At 31.6% G+C, this 18802-nt stretch overlaps 1 protein-coding gene across 14 annotated transcripts in view; it reads left to right on the top strand.

Annotated features, from left to right (window-relative positions):
- The window catches only part of ADGRL3 (adhesion G protein-coupled receptor L3), a 726682-nt gene that overhangs the window by 640930 nt on the left and 66950 nt on the right, over nucleotides 1-18802 (top strand). For 9 of the 14 annotated variants that reach the window (XM_012724122.1, XM_012724111.1, XM_012724117.1 and 6 more), the window contains 2 exons: nucleotides 12956-12982; nucleotides 15505-15673. In XM_012724122.1, the coding sequence (XP_012579576.1) occupies nucleotides 12956-12982; nucleotides 15505-15673 (196 nt within the window). The remainder of the gene's footprint in view (nucleotides 1-12955; nucleotides 12983-15504; nucleotides 15674-18802) is intronic. The other 5 variants (XM_012724116.1, XM_012724114.1, XM_012724121.1 and 2 more) reach the window with 1 other exon arrangement.

Here is an 18802-nt window from a genome sequence, read left to right as displayed (position 1 = left end):
TGTTATTGATACCATACTTTTGGGACTCAAGAACTATCTAAAATACATTTTTCTGAACATAATTTTAATGAGACAAAGTTATTTTAAATTTTAGTATTTAGTATGATGATTGAAAATTGGCCAAAACTTGCTGATTTTCAAAAATTGTTATGAGAAACTTTGAAAAATAACCAACTCAGGTTTCAAAGGCTACTTAGAGACTGTTGAAGGATATTTTGATGTTAATATTAAAATGAGTTTACATTCTTCATACTTCAAAAAAGATTCTGAATGAAAGACCACTATACTCTGATTCTGCTCCTAAATCAGATATATCTACTGCACTTGATCAAACATCAATTTGAGATATACATTAAGTATATTTAAGATTGTGTATAAAATAGGAAAAATAACTTAATTAAATGTTGTCAAAGCCATGACATAATTCTAAGCCCTTTACTTGTGTACATTTTATCTTTGCATTGATACAGTTTTCTTAGAATATAATTAACTCATCTCAAGACGTCAGAGCTACTTAGCACTCTAACTAGAATTCCTACAGGCAGATTGGCTTCAGAGTTCATTTCTTTAGTCATTACAGTATAGTCTTTGTCATATCACATTGTGCATATTCAAATAAATAAAATTGTGCTTGATTTTCAAAAGATGATTTTTCAGTGAACATTGTTTTCAATTGAAGATACACTGAAGAAGTTTTCAATCCAAGTATTGTTAATATTACATAATCAGTAAGGGTGCTATTTTTTAAAACTTGTAATGATTTTTATTATACTTGAGGTAACACTTGTTTATAACACAATGTGTATGTGTGTGTGTGTGTGTGTATGTATATGTTTTAGAGATACAGATACACACCTCATTAGATGTATATTACCACTCCACATCCACTAACACAGTCCTCCATAGTTGTTGAGTTCCCTTCCCCCTCCCCAACCTTTCCTTTTGTACCCTCAGTGCTGCAGCCATATTTCAAGGTGTTTTTTTTGTTTGTTTGTTTTTGTTTTTTTAAAGATTTATTTATTTATTCATACAGAACTGGGGTACAGGCCAGAGATGCGGAGGGTGAGAGGATTCACCAGAGACAGAGTGGGGAGCAGAACAGGCAGATCGGTGAAGTACACTGCTGAGGGGAGCAGCGGGCGGGTCAGGAGAGGTCTGCCACGCCATGTGGATCTCCTCCGGGGCAGGCGGGATCGAACTCATGCGGAAGTGGCTTAAGCTTCTTAGTGCAGTGCTTTAACCCGCTGCGCCACCAGGGAGGGCCCTTCAAGGTGTTTTTAATTAGTTTTGTCTTTTCTTTTACTTTTTTCCCTTATAATCCACACGTGAGTAAAATCATCCAGTATTTGTCTGTCTCTTTCGGACTTTTCCACAGTTTATTCTCCCTAGTTCCATTCATCCCTATAGTCTCAAATAAGAAGATTTCATCTTTTATTTTTATTAGCTGTATGTTATTAAAAAAAAACAAAACAAAACCTAAAACCTGAGTTTTCACTGTATTCAGGAAGACAGTCAGCAGAGGAAAATTTCACTTAAAGAATTAAGGTGACAGAATCTCCCAAAGATAGAAAAGGAGGAATTTGTTGATAGTGGACTGTGAATGTTAACGGACAGAATGAAACCTGGAGGTGAAGAGAGAAATGGAAAGTTGGATTAGATAAGAGATAAATGGAGTTTTAAAAACAAGTGGAAGGATTAAGTGTAACCATTTTTGTTTCTCAATTTCCTTACTTATTTTCTAATTGCCATCTATTAACATCTTGGGTAATAAATTCTTACCCAGTAATGGATAATCCCCTATGGGTGGGGATACAAAATAACACATTTCCTTACATACATACTTGTCTGTACCAAATTCCAGAAAATACTAGGAGACAAATCTTAAAACATATATAAAAAAAATTTTTCAAAGGCAGCTCAGAGTATTTACCTACATGTCAACTCACAAAATGCTCTGATTTAAGGTAATAAGTAGGAAATCTTTGTTTGTAAAATCAATAAAAACTCTGGACTATACAAATGAACTTAAAAAATCACTATACTCTCAGAACCTGCAATATTACCTGAATTCCAGGTGAATAATGTTCAAATAAAACCATTCAGACTTCAGTTTACCTCATTTTATTTTCTAGGAGTGTTACTTTGATTTTAAAGGACTTTTTTTTTCTTTATCTCATATCAAATATGATGAAAGTATAGTTACTTTAAATAAAGTAGTGTATTAAACCATTGTCTTTAAAATTAAAATATGTAGACAACATAATGTTATGTTAAGTGTCTTGAGCTGCTCATCAACATTTGAAAATTCCCTAATCAAAATTTCTTTTGGCTGGGTCGCAAATGTTCTTGGATTTTACCACTACATATAATTATTAAAATTCTGTTGTCAGAGTTCCTGGCATTTTTATAAATGTGCTATTTGGGTTTGCATTCTAGAATACTCTCTAGTGTTATCTATAAAAGTTGATATTTTAAATCAGACATTTCAATATGCTTCATGAACATCCTCTCAGTACCAGAGTTGAGATTGATAGTGTAAGGCTATAATTTAAAACCCTTTAATTATGAGATTATTTAAAACAAGTCATGGCTATACAAAGTAGTAATTTATCAACAAGGTGTTGACATTATTGGATATTAATATATACCAAGATGTAACTAAAAATGGCTTTTCTTTGTGATTGTCATTGTCATTTCAGTTCTCTGATTTTTCTGCCTTACTTGAATTCACTGCATATTGCTCAGTTGCCTTATAAGTTTCTAAAATTGCCATATTTCCCATTCAGTAACTTTCATTAATATAATATAATGAAAGAGCAAACAATGCTTCACATCAGTTAATATTAATATATACCCTGCTAATGAAATTATTCTGCCCTTGTTTGTATTAGAATTTCTCTCCTTTTAAACTTTTTTCTTTTCCCCATTAGTTTATCTTTAATTTTTATATCTTACTTGCTGATATACAGTTTTGATTGTTCTGGTCATTACATTTACCTTTTCCTGTACTGTTATATCTTTGTTAATTTTGTCTTTGTTACAGAGAGTTGTATAAATTTAAACCATCAACCTTTCTTTATAATGTATTCCTTCGAGATCTGTTTACAGAAATTATTTTTTCATTGTATCATGTTTTTTTTACAACACTGTATTTGAATAAAGGTCAGGGGCACACCTCTTCAGATATATGTTGCCATATTACATCCACCACTAATGTACCCTTATAGATACCATAGTTATTTGAGCTCCTTTCTGATTTTCCTCCCATATGCCCAAACTCTTTTATGATGTCCTTAGTTCTACAGTCAGATTTCAAGAGTCTATTTTGTTCTGATTTGCTTGTCCCTTGCTTTATTTCTTTGCATTACACATAGGATTAAAATCATCTTCTATTTGTCATTCTCCTTCTGACATATTTCACTTAGCATATCTCCTTCAGTCCTTCAGTACTGTTGTCTCAAATCAAATATTTTGTCTTTTTTTTTAGAGCTGAGTGGTATTCCATTGTGTATATATACCATGTCTTTATATGGTGTATGCACTCACCTGCCATTGGTAACTTAGGCTGTTTACATAACTTGATTGTTGTAAATAGTTCCATAGTGAACATAGGGGTGCATCAAATTATTGTTTTGTATTCTTTGGGTAAATACCTAGAAATGAAATCATATGGGAGATCTGTTTTTATGGCTTCAGAAATCTCCATAGTGTTGTCCACAGAGCCCAGAACTCTACATTTTCACCGACAACATATAATGTTTCTTTTTTCCTTCATAGCCTTGTTGTTTCTGGTCTTTTTGACATGGGCTAGTATCAGAGGTATAAGATGGTAGTTAATTATAGTTTTGATTTGCATTTTCTGATGATAAATGATGATTAACTTTGTTTTTTATGTGCATTTGACCATTTATATATTTTCTTTAAAGAACTGTCTGCATAGTTCATCTGCCCATTTTTAATTGTGTGATTTGCCTTCTTGTTGAGCTGTATGAGTTGTATCTAGATCTTGGATTTCAGCCCCCAATCAGATGTATAAAGTGCAAATATTTTCTCCTATTCAATAAAATGTCCTTTTGTTTTGATGGTTACATTTTTGGCCGTACTTTTCTTTGTAGCAATGCTTTAGTTTTATATAGAACCATTCGTTTATTTTTTATTTTGTAACCCTTGCCTGTGGAATAAAGTCCCCAAAGATATCCCTTAAGTCAGTGCTATAACTTCTTTGTAGTTTATGATTTAAGAATTTACATCTGAGGTTCTTAGCCACATTGTGTTAATTTTTGTGCATTGTAACAAGGTGCTATTGCTTTATTCTTTTGGACGTGACTGTTCAGTTTTCCAAGTCCATTTGCTGGAGAGATTTTCTTTTCTCCATTGTATGTAGCTGGCTCTTTTGTGTAAATTAACAGCTTTTTTTAAACCAGTGTAGAAAAATTTTCCCATTCATTGTCTAGATCTTTCTTTGTATCTCACAGATTTGCAATCCATATCAAATCTCTATGGAGGATAGTTTGTGATCTTTATTAATTAGATTCTAAATTGTTAAATATTCTACCCCTCCAGATTTATACTTCCACACTATTCTATATCACATCTCTGTTTCTGTTCACTCTCTTTTGTCCCACGAACATATACTATAATTAGCTATCATCACCTCATGAGTAACAGACTTTGTTTAGTAACTAGTAAAACAAATCATTCCATTTTGATGATCTCTTTCAAAATCCCCATAAGCCCTCATGGACTTTTAATTTCAGAATCTGTTGTTAAAGTTCTCCTAATAAATTCCTCACCAATCTGGAATAAGTCTTAATTGATTATGATATTTATGTACCATTGGATATTGCTAATTCTTAAGTGAATTCTTAAGTAAAATGTCCATAACGTTTATTTTTATTCATTTTAAATGGTCTAACTTGATAAGTTACAGTATTCTCATAAAAGCTTTCTCTTCATATTTGGTTATATAAAAACAAATGAGGAAAGGATTATTTGTTACTTGGATATTACCTGGTATAGATAGGGGTGTGCTGAGTATTTTTTTAGATGTTGTGATAAATAGATAATTGTTTATGTGTTTAAATTACTATATGATTTCAATTTTTTTCTTACTAACAAAACTTGAAGATTTTATATAAATTCCTTGCAACAAACTTAAGTAGTAATGATAAAATCACAGGGCTTCTTTGTTAAAAGTAGAATAGAGGTAGAAACCTTGGGTCATTCACTGGAACTAAGTCTTGTACACTGACTGTAGAGGGTAAGTTACCAATAATGTCTACCATTGCAGTAAACATTTACTATTCCATCTTGTAAACAGTACCACACTGTCAAAGAAATGAGACTCATGGAACAGGCTATACAATGCATGATGTTGCTAGGAGACCAAGATTCTTGGCTTTTTATTGATAGGAAAACATACATCATCAATTATATGGGGTAGAAGAAAAAAGAGAAAAAAGGGTAGTTGAAAGTAAAAATACACTTTTGTCATCTAGAGCTTCAAGAACTTCAAATGTGCTCCTGGTGTTATAATGGAAACCATACCCCATCCCCAACCATGGTTCTAATCTTATCAGCAAGGGATAGTATTGATCTGTCTGCAGGGTGTAAGGTCATTCATCAATCAACTCTTAGCTTTCTTGGTCATACCTCATGATATATGTCTAGTATCTGAGTTGATCAAGCATCCTGCTCTTAATATGAAAAGAACATTGTAGGGTCTCATATACTACATTATTTCAGATCAGATAAAATGACTGAACTGCCCTGATCTTGTACCAGAATGCAAAACTGCACATAACCAAGATGGTAGCAGTATAAGCCAGTTAAGTCTAGCAGATCCACACATATGAATTACAAATTCATGCATTCATAGTGCATTTAAATGACTCTTAACTAAGCAGAGCTTTCTATGGGGCCATAAACTAGTATTCCTTTGGTTACATTCTTCTCAAAAATGATCTAGTGAGATATAATGAAATTATTCAATGTAGAGGTAAGTAAATTAAAGTTTATGAAGTGCAAGCTACTTGTCCAAAAATTAAAAAAAAAAAAAAAACTTGGCTGCTTCTGTTGTATTTCAGTAACTACTTTGGTTCTATTAACTTGAATCTTTAGTAAGTGCAGACATGTTTTAAATACTCAGTTGTGCTTTTTTATGTTTTAGTTATTCATACAAGCAGTTTATAATAAGGTGTTTATTCACAGAAAGGATATGATGAATGTTTCTGTTACAAGTTGATGAAACATGAGGTGACGATACCATATGGTATGAAAAAGAGTATAACAGCAATTCAACCTGTCAAATCACATTTGGCAAGAATACCAAAAGTTATTAATTTCCTGACTTATTTTACTTAACTTAAAAGTTTGTGCATCTACTAAGTTGGAAAAAGATATCTTGAAATTATGTAATATATCCCTTAAAGTAATTCATCTGATTGAATTTCAATGAACAATTTTAATAAACTGAAATTGTATGTTCTAAGGATTCACTGAATTTGAAGACATAGTGTAATTCTAAAAATATTGACCCTCCAATTTTGAGTCAGGAAACATTGTGATTTTAATTATAAGTGTCAATATTGCTAACAATTTATGGATCTTTAGGTATTACTTGAACTTCATTAATAAAACACCATAGAAATAAAACTTTATGTATTTGTGATTTCATCTTTCCTATTCAAGTTTTAAAATTGTTTAAAAGATAAGTAAAATATTAGTGATATCCAGTGTTGAGCAGATATCTCAATAAGTTCATGAAGTTTTCACATAGTATTTTATGTCTTTTTTTAATAGTCAACTAATTACACTTACTGAAAAATTAGTTATTTAAATATAAATTTCTAATGTAATCCAGAGCCTTTGGGTTTTTATTTAATGTTAATTTAAAACCTGGGTATGCCCCATTTCAGTTAATAAATGAAAGTCCTTAGTGTTTACTTCATTTGCTTAAAATGAAGCTCGTTATAAACTAAGACTTTTAATGTAATTATTAAAACACATTTCAGAAAGGAGCTGTTTCACTTCTGCCTTGGATTCTGATATAATATATGGATTTCAAAGACACTTAAAATGAAATATACTATAATACTTTTTGTACTTTACACACTGTTTTTTAAAGTTGGAAGAGTAATACACAACAATAATCACAAGAGCAAAAATCACTTGCCAAGTCCATTTAATATACACGTGAAGAAAGTGTGTTAAATTTTCCCCATTAATACACTTTGAAGCAATTCTGTATTTTTCCATTTCACAGATAATGAAGATGATGCTTAGTGAGTGTAATAATTAATACAATTTGCAGTTAGTAAAATGCTTCTCTGGCATTCAAATTCAGACAGTTGACAAATCCATGCTATCAGTTACTGTGATATCTGCTATTCATACAGTATATTCATAATGATATAGTGCTATTATTTGCTTCTAATAAAACATTTTAAATTTCATATCTTATTTTAATAAAAATCAAGTAATTTTATTTCATCTTATAGATGGAGATATATAATTAAAATAAATATAGCTATGTGCAATAACTCTTGAGTATAATCAATTACCTGAATTCATTTCTTATATAAATTAGTTCTTTGACCAAATTATATTGAGTTGTAAATAATTTACATAACATTGATTTGTGATTATAATTAAAGTTTTATCATAGACTGATTTAATATGTATTGATTTAGATACTCAATTATTTCTAATTTTAGATTTCCCTAACTCATCAGCAATATGATTCTGTCATTAAAATTTTAATATTGCTATTGTGGTCTCAAATATAAAATATTGTTACAGGTCATTGAGATTTGAAAATTTTTATGATGTATTCTAAACCATTTATTTTGTTTATTTTAGTCACTTAATAAATAACTAATACAAGTAAAAAATATAGCAACCTAGCTTTTTGTGGTAATTTTTTAAATAGCAATAAAAACCATAGCCGAAATATGATTATCTTCTCTTTTGTTCATAGACTTATATTTCTGTAATAGAATTTCACATTTTCCAAGACTTTTAAAATATTTAATTTTTAGTGTCTTAAAAATATGACCAAATTGAAAAAAATCCATGTTTTACTCAGAAATGTTAAATTATATCTAAATGACTTTTCCTTTTCATCTTCCTATGTAGTAAAATACATAGAGAGGAAAAGAAGGAATTAAATATAATAACATAATTCTAGAATATTATAGTTCCATGTTATAAGATATATTTGAAATATATATAAAACAGTCAGGATTTCTACTGTGTTACTGATTGATCAAGCATTTTCAATACTGTGAGGTAAACATGAATGATTAAGTTTTCTCTGACCACTACTCTTCTCACTATACTATCTTAAATATCCCTTAATGACTCTGTAGTTGATATGTTAATGCTATCTCACACAGATGTTACTTTGCTAGTAGCAACAGATTTAGTTGTTAAGTATCTGATAATTTGCAAACTTTAATAACATCCCATTTAAAACACCCTTGTTCCAAACTAAGGTTTGCAGTAGGAGATTGAATAGGGGCCCCTTTTCCTTTGCAAACTGAAAACTATTCCAGTATTTGTGACTAAGGACTTCTGGATTGGTAGTATGGTCGAGCAGTGCCCCAAAGATGACTTCTAAGTGTATTTTCAGTAGGACTGTTGGCTTTGTATGCTGCTGACTGTTTACTATTTTTAGCATTTGAATAACTGAATCTTAGTCCTTCTTTTGGGAGCCTTAGTGCTAGTAAGGGGTACACACACACACACACACACACACACAAATTAATATTTTCTCCTTCTAAAAAGAATTAAGTTTTATCTTGAGAAATGTGCATGCACTACCTTTCTTGTTCCTGCAATAGCTCGAACCACTTCCAGAGGAAAAATCTGTCAACCCTTTGATTTTAATTAGTTTTATTTCAGGCAAAGCAATTCAACTGCATACTGAACCTGGAAAAATGTAATACTAATCAGATTATCAGATTATCTATATATATATTTATACCACAGATTCTCCTATAGTTAAGCATACTATTCACCCATCAATTAGTTAAGGTTAAATTTCCAGCAGTTCCAGAGTTAATCTTGCAGTTGATTTGCATCAATACTTCCCTCTAAACCATTAATTTTCCTTTAACATTTGTGATTACTAAAAATCAGATCTTGTAGCTTGGGGATTCTCAGAGCTGCTACAGCCCTATCTTCCTTCATGCCAAAGCTTACCCTTCCTATTCTATTTAAAAAAAAAAATCCTAGGATCAAAAATGAGGTGGGGGGGGAAGTGCACTGGACTATGGTGATGGCACATGGGTGATTTGGTGAAGGGAAGCCTATGGGGATTACAACTGAAATGGAAAAGGCACAAAATGATGTAAAAATAAACTATTCCATTTTTGTTTTAAAAAAAGGAAAACAAAGCAGAAAAAAAAAACCTATTCTACCTAAATAAATTTGAAGGGAATGCTGTAAGCAAGTTAAATATTGAATGTAGACATTTCTTCAAAAATTATGCCAAAACAACATTCTATTTTGTACAGTAACTTTAAAGTCATAGAAAGACTATCCCATAGCCTACTTAATTTATTCACATTGCTTTTTTTTAATCTATTATTCATGGTCTGTCTATACTTACATCTGTATTAGGAATCTTTATGCCATAGATTTATTTATTTGTATGTTACAATGTTAGTTAAGAAACATCTTCTCTAGAAAATGTATTTGGAGCTAAGATTCCATCAAACTAGATTTTAATGGTCTAGTTTCTGTGTTTTGGAATTGCTATAGAATACATCCTTGCATGCATAATTATTATCAACCTATGCACAGACTTCTAAAAATTTGATCTTGATTATAATGACCACTTTTAAGGATAATATAATGACATTGTTATTTAAGTAAAGTTCGGTTTTAGGTGTCAATAATACTAAAATAATAAAATGGGTGTTTGACAAAAGAGAACTATATATTTTTAAAAAGTTAGGCATTTTATTTTTCGTTGTTTTGAAAATTATATGTGTAAGATATTTTACTTTATTTCCAGTAAATTATCTCTTATAAATTACAAGATCACCTATGAGTTCCTGTTAACATCTTTCAAGAGCATATTAGTCTTTACATCCATATTTTTACAAAATGTTAAAATAGCTGTGGTAAATTGTTTTAGCATACAACCCTGAATGTGGTTTCTTAAGATGTATTTTTATTGATAAGTTAGAATAAAATTATTCCTCCTGAGAAACAAATACTATACTTAAGTTCTTTTAAAAAGAAAAATGAATCAATGGCATACAGCTTTGCCACCATAATTGGTTGCAATATTACTAGCATCAATTTTATTTGCATATGGTGGAGAGATGTTATAAAACTGAATCTCTGAGTCAATAGAATATCTGATAAAAATGATGGAAGACACTGACATATAAAAGGGAAGTTTAGTGAGTTTTATTTTTTGAATTACTGTATATTATTTATCCTTCTCGGTTGAAAATTAATAAAGTGTTCTTTATGAATTAGCATGTGTTTCTATGATGAATAATTAGAAAGTCTTTTCCTAAAAAAATAAAAAATATAAATTAAATAATTCATTAATTATATATAAACTATATATATTATACTGTATATTATATTATATATTATCTGTAGAAACTCTAAAATTATAGGTTTAAACTTTATTATTATAAAAGTCTTAAAACTAGGTGGTCTTAGTCAAAAATGGTACCTTCCATTACAGTAAGCAACTTGTATTTTGGCACTGAGACACTACAGTAGCTTTTTCATAACTCCCAAATTTCACTCCTCCCTCCTCAAGAGTCAAAAATAGTCAAGACAAATAAATGGCATGATTCATTCTGTTAACATTCCAGTGACAATACTTAAACTCATGACCATAACTAAATGTAACTGGTGTTGGAGTTATATATATTTTTTTACTGAGTAGAGAAATTGATTGATCTATATAGCTGCCAACAAATCCTAATGAATTACACTCTGACCTCTCTTTTTTAATATTTATTAAGGCTAAAATATATCACTGCTGCAGTTGTAGTGCATGCTTGAACATTTACAAAAAAAAAAACTTTCATAGTTTAATAAATTAGTAAAACATTTTTTTGCATGTATTTCACTATATGGATCATTGCAACTTTATTTGATATCATACTATGCACATTATGGTTAAAAGAACCTTTTCAGTTATGAACTTGACATTACAGATGTATTATAGTAATGAAATGGGAATGCATATAATAGAATAAATGTTACCCTGTTCTATATCTTTTTAATGTTAATATGAATACAAGTTTCCTTTTTAAGGCACAGTTCATAACTGTGCAATATGATCACATTTTAGTTATTCTCCTTTGTGTACCTCTCACATTTCCATGGCATTATTTCAATATCTCTTTTTTATTTCACTTCTTGGCTTAAAACTCTCTTTGTATGCCTTAATCAAATACTATCTAATAGAATTTCTGTGAAGACAGAAATTTTTTGCCACTACTGTATCTAAAATGAAAGCCACTGAAACTTCTGAGAATTTGGAACATAAGTAATCTGACCAAAGAACATAATTTTAAGCATTATTTTGTTTTTCTTGATTTTAAATTTCAGTGAGCCCATATGGCCAGGAGTCACCATATTGGACCACACATATAGTCACTTCATACTCCATCTGCAAAAATTTTTCTCTTTATCCATTTTACTGCATAATATTACTCCTGAAATATCCTCAAATGACTTTAAAAAATCAATATTAATGCATTTGGTGTTTTATTTGGGGGTGAGAAATACTGAATTTCTTGTGGAACTCATACCAAAGATCAATGTCTAAAATAACACTGTAACATTTTCTGAAATTACTATGTGTCAGGCATTGTTTTGAACATTTTATACACAATATATAATTTAATTACAAAAAAATTACACTGTAACATAGGAACTTACATTATGGTTATCATCATTTCATAGATGCGTAAATGAGCATAATTAATTTTTTGCCTAAGATTGTGTAGCTAATAAATACCTACCCTAGAATGCAAGCTACAGGAAAATGACTTCTAACCCCAGGTTAACTCTCCATTATTTACTCTTGCCTCATTCTGGAGAGTGAGATTTTTCATCAGTATTTCTCTTAATTCAAAATGCATCACAGTTTCTAAGAACTTTATTTGTGTGTGTATAATATCAGAAACTATTGTCTTTGGCTAGAGATAGTAGAAAAGAAACATAGTTTCTTTTCCTTTTATGCGATATAATTCACTGAGCAGCAACTATATTTGTAAAAAGATAATCCAAACTGTTCTCTAGGTTATCTGTGCTAATTTGGTACTGGAGTTCTATTTTATCAGTATACTACTTAAATTAGTGAATACAAGTGCTAATGCACAGATGCTGTTGGTTCCTATGACTATGAGTGGTTATAATTTTTACGCCCCTCAGGAATCTTAGTCAGGATTGATTATTTTCAAAGGAATATATGCTCAGATTTAAGTCAGGTCAATCTTGTGCATGTTAAAGTTACTTAGAAGTGCAGTGTCCATAATTAAGTAATCTCACCTACTAATATAACAGAGTAAGAATACCTTTAGGTGACATGAAATCTGTCATTTTAAGTATGCCCCCAAGCCTTTTCCAGATTGCTCATAAGATTTCTCATTCTCCAGAGAAATGTGATCTCTAAGAAATAAATGTCTCTGTCAAGTCACAAGTAATATGAGCACATGATGAAAAACTGGAACTTTTGAGTCTCATAAGGAATATTGCAGTACTGTAAAACTGATTTTATTCCTTGTTTTTAAGTGATCTTGGTCATTTTCAGTGATCTTGGTACCTTCAATAATAAAGGGAAAGTTATGATACATTTAGGGAGGTGGGGGAAAGAAAACTTTGGGGATCAGGAGAATATTTTTCATATAAAATTCTCTGTCATAAAATGCTAATGTTGGTGTTCTTGTCTTTATGTCTATGCATTCTTTAGCTATGAGGATAACAGACCCTTCATCAAGTAAGAATGACCTGAATGGCTGATAAATTCCATTTATCAGTGTGGTCCCATGAACCAGCTGTCAGATCAGTACTGAAAGAATCACTAGAGCTTCTGTCATTCACATTGAGGCAGAAGAGCAAACTGTGCAGGAAAATAATCAGGCACACAACTTACATGCAGAATAATATGCTGCAGGTGTCTTGCCAAAATGTTCTGCTTTATCTATTTTAATTGGCTATCACATGAATTCAGTGCCCCAGTACTACCAACTTCATGTAGTACAGACTTGTTCTGCCTTTAATAGCCTTCTCCTCTCATTGTGATGAGTGTTCCTTTGTGTGGCATTATGTCCTTATTTTGTTGTTTGTTTGGGCATTATACATCCAAAATTATTTGGTGACTTAGAGGCATATCTTCAAAATGATCTTATGGGTATAAAGCTACCCAATTCAACTGATGCAAATTAATTTCTATATTAAATACCTAAAATGAGAAAAAATAACCTTCTTTCAAAAATTATGTTTAACATATGCACAATTCTCTTTCAAATTTGACAACTATCACTTTCATTAATGAGCCATTTGTTTATGAATCCACCTTTAAAGTATCTGAAACAAGCTACAAGTCTGTACTAATCAGTAAGAATAATTGTTAATGTTCACATATGGGCTTTTTTCCTTTGTATGTGTTAAAATTACATGTCCTGCAACAATAAACTTAAGATCAGCAACCTATGGGTGACCTTGCTATAGACTTTCAGTTTGTTCTTCTGGTGAAGAGTCCTTGGTTTTCATTTTTTCCAGTGCCATTTCATTTACTTCTCCATACTCTTGTCTTTTTTATTTTTTTTAAAGAAATTAGGCTCATTTCAATTTTATAGCATGTGCTGTGGGCCTACCATGTGCTTTCTAGTGAGTAATAGACTTCAGTATTTTATCCTACCACTTTGTTTCTAAAACTAAGTAGAAATTTTGCCATATTCTATGGCAATGCTTCCCATTTTTCCTTTTTCCAGTCCCTTTAAGAAGCTGATAACTGACAGTTTCTAATATTCTGAAGCTAATTGTAGAAAAACCTATAACTCTAAGGTATTCTTAACTCATATAAGCACCTATACCATATGGAGTGGCAATATTCCTTTAGGGATTCTTTATTCAAGAATGTTAATACTGTAAGTAAACATGTTAAATTTAGTGGGCATTTAAATTATAAATGTATATAAAATATAGTGGCTAATGGTTGTAGAAGAAAAAAATAGTAAATATGTGAGCTTATTATTTTTAAGTCTTTAAATTAACGACTTGGGGATCATATCTTTCTTAACAGGTAGTTTTCCTTGAAAACTTTATTAAACCCAGCTTCAGATTATGGTGAACATATATGATTCCCCCTTTTATTTTGCAATGTTTCAATTCTCATATTTCTTCCTTAGACAATGTAAGTGGAAGATGCTAATCTGCTGGATAAAAAAGATTATGTACACTGTACATGGAAGGTGTTGGGGGAAAAGAAAGGGTGGATTCATGAATGTATCAAGATTTAGACTGATTTGATCCTGTTCTCCCATATTCTTACAGAGGAGTTGAGAACAATTCCATTTTCAGTTATTATATTCCTGTCTATTGGGTAGATTCATTCTATATATATAACACAGCTATAAATATATGTAATTTTGTTACCTGTTTATAACTATTGTGGATGGCAGCTTGGAGGAAACCAAGAAAATGGAATGAGAGTGAGAATTTGTTTTCCATTCTAGACTATTTTTTCATACCACTCCATCCCATTCTCAGCTTCATTATATCCCTTGAATTTAAAGATATTTCAAAGAATGAAAGTGCCCTTAGCCTTTAAGTTCCTTTTCAAAAAAGCTGCCAATCGCCTAATTTCTAGTCTGGTCCACCATGACCTGTAAGACAGCAATCAAAGCCTGAAGAAAGCAAATTGTGACCTAGAGTTGAATTATTTTCCCCATCCACTCGATCTCATATTTGTTCTACATAACTGTAAAATCAGAAAAATAATTTTAAAAAATCATGTCTACTCTAAATATGGTTTCCTTCTAATAAATTGTTGTCAGCAAACATTAACATTTTTATGGAAAAAATGGAAATTTGGAAAAATGGGGTAAAAATGTACCAGATGAAGATCTAATGGAGATGCAATCAAAATAAACATCATCATACCAATGTGACCAGTAGAAACTCACATAGCTTTATAGGCTTTTTCCCTATTGTCATTTACCATAATTACATCTCCATACCATTTACATCTGTGCTACAAATACATGAGTAATTTAGTATACAGATCTGCTTTTGTTTAAATTAATTTCTATGTTCATAACATTTTCATTCATGTATATTTCCTCAAGTTTGATATTTTAGTCCCCATTAATATCTTAAAATATTATTCCACCTGTCTTACATATTCTGTTAAGAAAATTTACTATAAGATTTTTTTCAGTGTTGATATTATTAATGATATTGTGTTAACTAAAGACCAATTATTAATAACCCCCCTTTTTTTTCCTCTTTCTATAGGTCATGGGTTATAGGTGCAATAGCTCTTCTCTGCCTGTTAGGATTGACCTGGGCCTTTGGACTCATGTATATTAATGAAAGCACAGTCATCATGGCGTATCTCTTCACCATTTTCAATTCTCTACAGGGAATGTTTATATTCATTTTCCATTGTGTCCTACAAAAGAAGGTAAGCTAGGATTCTTGATTCAGAAACAAATGGCATACATTTTTGTGATGACACAGCAATTATAGCATATTATAATAACTTATTCTTGACGTGTTTATTTCTAAGAATATATATATTATATCCTTAATTTTATTTTTTTTTAGAATAGAAGAAACTAGTAGAAAATAAAGACAAGATGACGAGCATGTTTAACAGCAAAAGGCAAAAGCATAGCTTTTTGATTTAGATAATGCATAAAAATTATTTTCTTATAGACTTGACCTTAAATTTTTATTGGGAGATACATAGAATTTGTGTATTAGCAGCTTTTCTGAGATTTGTGGAGGCAGGTGATACACACACACAGAGATAGGAGTAAAATCAGAAGATTAAAAGAAAAGACAAGTGGCCCTCCCTGGTGGCGCAGTGGGTTAAAGCACAGCACTGAGAAGCTAAAGCCATTTCACATGAGTTCCATCCCGGCCTGCCCCGACGTGACCACATGGTATGGCAGACCTCTCCAGTCCCCTGCTGCTCCCCTCAGCAGTGTATTTCGTTGATCTGCCTGTTCTGCTACCCACTCTGTCTCTGGTGAATCCTCTCACCCTCTGCATCTCTGGCTTGTATCCCAGTATGATAAATAAATAAAGCTTAAAAAAAAGAAAAGAAAAGTTTGCCTACATATCAATAACTAGGGAATATTAGACCATCTTCAAGTGTAGTAGACCAGATTTACTCCCACCTTTCATACATTATCTATAATCTGAAATGAGTCTTAAAAATTTAAGGTTATGTAGAAATTTTCTAGAGTGCTTATATTTTTATACTTTAGACATTATTTTGTTTGTAATTCTTTATTAGTCAGAAACAGAGTTTTATCAATTTTTATTTTATTGCCTTACCATTATACAAGGAATGACTAGAAATCACTTGTGATATTCTGATAGAAATTTTGAACCTCAAGATCCAAGAGTTAATCTAAAGTTTTTAGTATATTTAACATAAGTTAAATTTTATGTATCATCGGCCCTCCCTGGTGGCACAGCGTGTTAAAGCACAGCACTGAGAATCTAAAGCCTCTTTTTCATGATTTCGTTTTCCGCCTGCCCCAGAGGTGACCACATGGCATGGCAGACCTCTCCTAACCCGCCCGCTGCTCCCCTCAGCAGTGTAGTTCATCCATCTGCCTGTTCTGCTCCACACTGTCTCTGGTGAAGCCTCGCACTGCCCCTGAGCCTCTGACCTGCACCCCAATTCTGTATGCACAAATAAATAAATCTTTAAAAAAAAATTTATATATCATCAAGTGCAGTTTGGCAATCATGGTCAGATTTTTCCAACTGCCTTTAATTTTTACAACCAGTCAGACAAAAATGGTATTTACATTTTTAAATGGTTAACTTCAAAATCAAAATAAGTATATAGCACAAAATACTTAGTTTTGCCTCTTGGTTCACAAAGCATAAAATTTTAACTCTGGCTCTTCATGAAAAAAAAAAATGTCAATCCCTGATTTAGAAGGTTTTTTTAATATATAATTCATAAAAAAAAGTAGCATTCTTACAGTTATTTCATCTAATTCTTTGTTTTTATTCTTATAATTTTGGTGGTGTTTTCTTTGGTGTCAAGAACATGGCACAACATCAAAGAATAAATGGATTTTTTTTCTAAAATAATAGGTACTTGTCTTTGAAATTACAGAATAATCTTAGGAAATTTTTCTCTTTCTTCTTTTTTAGAAGAATATATATATTTTTAGATACAATTGTGTAAGTTTCTGGTGTACAATATGTTCACTTGATACACATATATTGTGAAATGATTACTACCTTAGTGTTAGCTAATACCTGCATTACCTCACACAATTACCATTTCTTTTTTCATGTGGTAAAAACATTTCAGATTTTCTCTCAGGAACTTTCAAGTACATAATATATTAACACTGTTAACTATAAAAAAACATGCTGTGGATAAAAATTAGATGCCCCAAACTTACTCATCTTATCGCTAAGTATTTGTATGCCCCAGTCAGTATCTTCCATTTCCCCGACTCCCAACCTCTGGAAACTACTGTTTACTATCTTTTTCTATGAGTTTCACAGAAATTATAGATTTATATTTTGATAAGTGAATCAATAGGTGACTTCAGCGTTGTGTAAATGTCATAGAATATAATTAAACAAGCTTCAGTGGTATAGCTTATTACACACTGTCATACATGTGATTACTGTCATATATGTGGTCTCTTACCTGTGTATATGGTGCTAAGTCATGCTTGATTTTATACCAGAATTGGGAATGCAGGATAATAGGGTAGTTCTATTTTTAATATTGTGAGGAACTGATACACTATTTTCCATGACTGAACCATTTTACTTTCCAAGAGTTCACTTTTCTTCATATCCTCACAAACACTCAAATCATTTTTTTTAATTATAGGTATTATTTTATTATTATTATTATTATTATTTTACATCATTCTTCCATTTGTGCATTTTTCTAAGATTTATTTATTTATTTAATTTATTTGTGCATACAGAACTGGGGTACAGGCCAGAGGCTTAGGGGTGGTGAGAGGATTCACCAGAGACAGAGTGAGGAACAGAACAGGCAGATCAACGAAGTACACTGCTGAGGGGAGCAGCGGGCCAGTCAGGAGAGGTCTGCCACGCCATGTGGTCACCTCTAGGGCAGGCGGAAATCAAACTCATGCAGAAGTGGCTTTAGATTCTCAGTGCTGTGCTTTAACACGCTGCACCACCAGGGAGGGCCCGTTTGTGCATTTTTCATCTCAGTTGTAATCCCCATAGTCTTCCCACCACCATTTCACCAGTGTGCCATCACCATAGTCTAGTGCATTCTTCCACCCCAGCTCTGATCCTATTCTCCTTTCTAACCCCCATAAAAGGACTCTGGTTTATAGTTGTTCATTGTTTTCATTTTTCTCTACTCCCTTTATTGTCTCTCTCTTTTATTCCCCCCGATCCCTTATGTTCCTACTATGAGTGAAACCATCCTGTATTTTTCTTTTTCTTTCTGGTTTATTTCACTAAGCAGGATCCCTTCCAACTTCATCCATGTTGCTTTTTAACAGGTGTGAGCTGATAGCTAATTGTAGTTTTGTTTTGCACTGACCTGAAGATTAGTGAC

Source organism: Condylura cristata, unplaced genomic scaffold (assembly GCF_000260355.1).
Source record: "Condylura cristata isolate star-nosed mole 26May11 unplaced genomic scaffold, ConCri1.0 scaffold00012, whole genome shotgun sequence".
NCBI lineage: Eukaryota > Metazoa > Chordata > Mammalia > Eulipotyphla > Talpidae > Condylura > Condylura cristata.
This window is presented reverse-complemented; position numbering and strand designations above follow the sequence as displayed.